This window comes from Cotesia typhae, unplaced genomic scaffold (assembly GCF_013202065.1).
Source record: "Cotesia typhae breed Kobodo isofemale line unplaced genomic scaffold, CoteBio_Ctyphae scaffold_121, whole genome shotgun sequence".
NCBI classification, from domain to species: Eukaryota; Metazoa; Arthropoda; class Insecta; order Hymenoptera; family Braconidae; genus Cotesia; species Cotesia typhae.
Window position 1 is genome coordinate 1,104,056 of NW_027423773.1, and position 5,784 is coordinate 1,109,839.

The following is a 5,784-nucleotide window of genomic DNA, read 5'->3' on the forward strand; positions in this document are numbered from 1 at the left end:
CTGTATAATAGACGTTTACGACTTTGCCTTACATCAAGATTTGTTACAATTGTGCCTCAGCATAAACCATCGCCTAAAGTATCTCAATTCGTTTTTCCGTTCAACTTTGTCTCTCCTTCATAAACAAAAAAAACAGAAAGCGGAAAACTTTAATCTTGAGCATTAAGTTTCTCTTTTTATCATTTCCCAAGATACCAAAAGGCTGCTTGTGAGTTCTTTTCGAAAAGGGTGGTGAAATGTGAACATCAAGCACGGTGAGAAATACAAATTATTGTTTTCACCAAGATGTAAAAAGCTTAGCAGATTACATTTACCTTTGCGTATTGGAGCATACTCTCTAATTCCTGTTTTCTGAGACTTAAGTCCGTGCTTTTCATCATGAGAAGGTGTAGTGCAGTTTGTATGCTTACAAATAAACCAATAAGACTCTGAGGAAAATACAGAATAAAGATGCGACCGGGTTTTAACGGAGAACCTGCCATAAACAGACTTCCAGCTCTGTTTGCTATTTACTCACTATTTACATACCTAAATTTCATTGGTTGGGTATTAGATTAGTTTTTTATTTTTAGATTAGAATAGTTCATTAAATATATGGCATAAATATTAAATCAAGTAGTCTTGAATCATTTTCTTAATTTTTAAGATATTTTTTTTGCACACTGAGAAAACAGTTTTTTTGACTCAAATGTACAGATTTATTTAAAATAAATTAAAAATATATTTTTAATGTTAAAAAATTTCTTTTATTTAAATATTTATTATTTTGAATCAAATAGGGGAGGGCGGGGCAAGACGGCCCACCTTAAAAATTGACCAAAAATTTATTTTTCTAATATTTTGGAAGTGGCCCATCTTGCCCCCCAGAAAAAATATTTTTTTGATCTTTTGAAAAATTCCGGTGAATTGAGTCAAAGTTGGACGAGAGTAAATCCACTTGATAATAAAAAGCCACAAAAAATAAAAACTGGCTTAGGTGGACCGTCTTGCCCCACTTTCCCCTAATACTTCGTTTTGGTTTATTTAATTGAATCGACTCATTTAAATAATTGAAATAAAGATTTGTTAACAAATTTAGCTTTAAATAAATTACCAAATTTAATTTAATTAAAATTGAATTTTTTTGGTTTTTTTAATTGCACTTATATTTTTTTCGAATTTTTTTACAAATAAAATTGAAAAAAAAATTTTTAAGTAAAAAAAGTGAAAAAAAATTTTAATAAACATATTTAGCAATTTTATCAAAATCAAATTACCCAATAAAAAAAAGTTTAATAATTTTGAGAAGAATGTTGCAGATAATTTAGAATTAAACTACTGAAACACAAGATTTAATATAATTTTCACGAAGATTAGTCTCTTTAGCTGCTATTTTTTTTGCGTTCTCTATATGCAACTCGCAGAGACTAATATGAGAAAGCCCATTTGTCACAGTCCCACCAACAACAACGACGTCATCTCGCTGATACATAAGTCCACAGATTCCAGATTCGGGATTAGTTGCCACGAGTTCATTTTTAAGAGCAGTTTTTGCAGCGTCAGAAGCCTAAAAAAAAATTATCCGGTTTAAAATTTAACCATTTAATCGATAAAATAAAATTTTAAATTACCTTGTAAGTTTCTAATACATTAACTTTGTACATTAAATACGGCGATTGCTCGTTTTTTAGAATATCCTCAATCTTCATTTTAATTACTGTGAAAATTAAAAATCATTCTAATTTTTTTAATTCATAAATAATGTTAAAATAGATTAAAATTACCAAAGTCAGATTCACAAAATAATTGTTGAAGAGGAAAAGCCGCACAACTGCACGCATTTGCTTCGTAGATTGTCGCCAAACTCAACGTCAACAAAAACACAAAACGAATCATCTAAAAAATTTTAGAAAATTTATTTAAATAAATGAATAAAATAAAAAAATTTTGTCGGATAAATAAATAATAATTATAATCACTTTTGATTTTTTTTAAAATCTTTTTAAAGTTTCTTGGGATTAAAAAATATTAGATGTTGTTGTTAATAAGTCCACTGAACGTTATGATAAATCACTCTCTAAGATTCCACTTTTATTAGCTTGTGCAATGGTTACGTAATCTAGAGATATTAGTTCTAATCGCAGATTCATATTTAGAAGAGGTCGAAGATTAAAATTAATTTTTACACGAACAAATATAATCAGTGGGAATACCGATTAAATAATTTTTTTCTTTGAACCGTTTATTACAGCCATCACATCACAATACATTGTTAGCAGTGATTTATTCAAAATTTCAAGATCAAGAAATTTTCCGTCACATTTAAGACGCGCTTGTATGCATTTTTATCAATAAAATCCTTGACAAGAATCTTTCTAATTTTTATTATTTTATACTCGCTTTTTTTATTTTTTAAATGACTTTGTTGCACAGCAGAGCACAATATAAAGTAAAGTAAGGGTTAGGGATTGACAGTGGTATGTTCTAGTTCGATAAGCTTACAATAAGCTGCTTATTATCGAACATCGATATGTCTTAGTCTCGACTTACTTTTGATCTTTTTTAAATTAGTATTTTTTACTGTAAAAATTATTGAATTTTTTTAACAAAGCGGTCCAATAATTTTTTTTCAGTGTGCTTCAAATCTTTGCTGCAACTAAGTTAGTCCGCTAATAGTTTAAAGATCTCTCCGACTGCTCAATGGCATACCAGGCATCCACTGTAGCAAGTGGAATAAATTTCTGGAATTCATCGCTATTAAGGATCACGTTGTCAAAAACTTTGATTAAATTCCTTGCTAAATTTATGCTTTGTTCATTTTAAATAAAGCGGAAGAATTTTCTCTCACTTTACCAATGTACGAAGCTCTCTAAGTACATTTAACAAGACTTACTCTGGTATATTTTTTTTTTTTTATTTATTATTATATGTCTTGACTGCAGTTGGATGGTTTTATATATATATATATAAATATATGTACGACTGGAAAGGACGTCTCACAAAAGACACATTTATTGCATATATTAGTCACAATCAAGCTAGATTGTTAAAACACAAGCTATACATAGTTCACCTAGTCCTGTCGCTTTTTCAGTATAATTATAATAAAATAAATAAAACGGAGCGCAATAGGTTGACAGTAACGTATAGGTAAATACAAATTTGTTGTTTTCTACTGTATTTTTTGTTCATCAAACAGCTCTAGGCATAAAAAATTAAATGTGTCATATAAATAGTTTAAAACAGCAAAAACAGTTTTTGTAATTGTGATTATTATTGAAATTTTTTTTTTTCAAATTTCTTGAAAAATTAATCTCTTTGATTAAAAAAATGAAGATTTTAGAGAAAAAAAAAATTTTTCAGTGAAGAAATGAATAAAAATCTAAAAATTGCTCACAATGGTGATTTTTGCAAAAACAAAGAATTTGAAGCTTTGTGGCACTATGAAAAAAAAAATCGCAGCGCTTTGAATTTTTCAGGGATTTTAGAGGACACTTGGAGGTTGAAAAATTACCGACGATATTCTTTGTTCATCCATTTTATCCAAAGTTATACTAAGTTATCCAAATATCTATAATTATTTGAATTTTTGTCGTTTTTTCAGTTAAAGTTTTCAATTTAAAAAAAATTTTTTTGACAAAAGCTATTCACGGTATCTTATAGAGAATATTGTATAGTTTTTAAAACCGTCCTTCGATTTCCTATACGATCATTATTTCCAGAGTTATTGATTGTCATAGTGAAAAAGTACTTTTTTGCTTTGACTGACGATAACTCCGCGGCAAATTATCGTACAGGCTTTTTGATTACGTCAAATTGAAGGGCATTAAATTTTCTAAAAAAGCTTTTCAGCGAAACAATGGAAAAAAATTTTTTTGAAGCCCGTAGATTTTTTTTAAGACGAGAAAAAAATTTGGAAAATTTTTTTTTTTTAGTTTTCTTAGGATTTCTCCAGACCCGAACATGATAAAAAATTTTCATGGTCATATCTGAAAACTAGACACTTAGAGCTATAATTGACTTTTTTTTTGCTATACGATAATTTTCCTCGGAGTTACAGCTCGTTAAAAATCACCCAAAAATTTCGAATTTTTTTTATCCTTTAATTTTTGTGACTAGTGTATATTTTATCAATTTTTTTTTCCGGTAATTTGAATTTTTTTTTTCACAACTGTCAAACCTACTTTCAAAGCTGAAAAAAGCTGGGAAATCAGGGAGCTTGATTTCCACAGATCTAATTAAAAGTTTTAATTAAAGATTTATTTCAACGCTTGCTAAGGAATTGATATCGATTTTTTTAGCTGATTTCTGGAATTACTAATTACATTTGTAAAAATTCGTCAGCTTTAAAGATCTTTCAGACAGTTATTGCTTTTAGCTTTTATATCAATGAGACATCGTGAGCTTGATCTTATATTAGTCTGTTGCAAAAAGTGCCATCTCAGAATTTACAGGAAATTTACAGTTCAAAAGAAAGAGATCAAAAAATAGAATTTAATCCAAGGAATATCCCAGTGAGGAGGTTTTTTTTTTTTTTAGCTAAAGTAAATTTTAATGAACTGAAACAAGTTTTAAGGGTCAATTTTTTTAAAGTTTAAGTTTTTCAATATTAACAATAATTTTCGATAAAATTTGACCTTTTAAAAACATTGAACCTAATTTCCATAGAGATTATTTTTTTATTTCTAAGTCTGGCTGATAAATTCTTATGGAAAAAGTTAAAAATAATAAATAACTAAAATTACTACGTATAATTAAATAAAAAATTAATTAATTTAATGGCACTGAAATGAACTAACATATGTTTAGATTTTTTTAATAAATAAATTATTATATTAATAATATAAAACTAGCAACCTTGCAGTCACTATGTGACTGACGTGACTTGTGAGCTGAAAATAAAATAAAATTTTTCTTCATTAAATGATGAATTTTGTTAAATTGCACTGTACTTTCTTAAATATTGACGTTTTTGACGATTTAAGCTCATCTTGATGTTACACTCATCAAGAGCTTTCATTTGAGTACCCACATCAATTTTTCATATATTTTATATATATACATATATTTATAACATATATTTTTAAGAAATAAGCATATCCTGATGTTACACTGATCAAGAGCTTTCATTTGAGTACCCACTTGCATTTTTCATATATTTTATATATATATATATATATATATATATATATATATATATATATATATATATATATATATATATAAATATATGAAATATATGAAAAATTGATGTGGGTACTCAAATGAAAGGTCTCGATAATTGTAACATCAAGATGAGCTTATATCTTTAAAAATGTCAATATTTCACAAGATACAAGGTAATTTCTTAATTATCTATCTAGAGATTGAGGATTTTTAAATTCAGCCTAAATCGACATTACGAGATTTACAGAAACATCCCGTAAATTCTATCCAAACTTACTATTGAAAAGGAGTTAAATGCACTGGCAAAATCCTACAAATGCAAAGATAAAATAAAAAAGTAAAACCCAAAGGAAAAGAAACCTCCGATGGATATGAAGTATCTCGAAGGATAAAATTTCTGAGCTTCAAGGATGCGTACGAGACATCGTTGAGGATATAACATCAGGATATGCGAGTGCGCAAGGGCGTTGGCGCTGGGATGACGGACCACCACCATACATTGTGGGTATTTTTTGAGGTGGTAGTAGTGACAGTAGTGGGAGTACGCGGGAGAAGAACCAGAGGGTGGAAAACCCAAAGAGAGTATCTAACCCAGTCGCTCTGTCAGCGTCTATCGATACGAGTACCGTTCCACCTTTT

The 5,784-nt window shown here is 28.5% G+C and overlaps 1 protein-coding gene across 1 annotated transcript; it reads right to left on the reverse strand.

Annotated features, from left to right (window-relative positions):
* Positions 1-723: 723 nt before the first annotated feature.
* LOC141533649 (metalloproteinase inhibitor 1-like) lies at positions 724-2,110 on the reverse strand. Its single transcript, XM_074252645.1, has 4 exons — positions 1,959-2,110; positions 1,764-1,875; positions 1,611-1,696; positions 724-1,546 (listed from the first exon to the last, which is right to left on the reverse strand). Exons 2-4 carry the CDS (start codon positions 1,873-1,875, stop codon positions 1,310-1,312), a joined length of 435 nt encoding a protein of 144 aa, XP_074108746.1. The 5' UTR covers positions 1,959-2,110; the 3' UTR covers positions 724-1,309.
* Between the last annotated feature and the right edge of the window lie 3,674 nt (positions 2,111-5,784).

Excerpts from the sequence above, each read along its gene's own strand:
- LOC141533649 (XM_074252645.1), bottom strand. The coding sequence starts at position 1,875 with ATGATTCGTTTTGTGTTTTTGTTGACGTTGAGTTTGGCGACAATCTAC. Across the intron at positions 1,697-1,763 it reads ATTTTGTGAATCTGACTTTG|TAATTAAAATGAAGATTGAG; the intron begins GTAATTTTAATC and ends TAATTTTCACAG. Across the intron at positions 1,547-1,610 it reads ATGTATTAGAAACTTACAAG|GCTTCTGACGCTGCAAAAAC; the intron begins GTAATTTAAAAT and ends ATTTTTTTTTAG.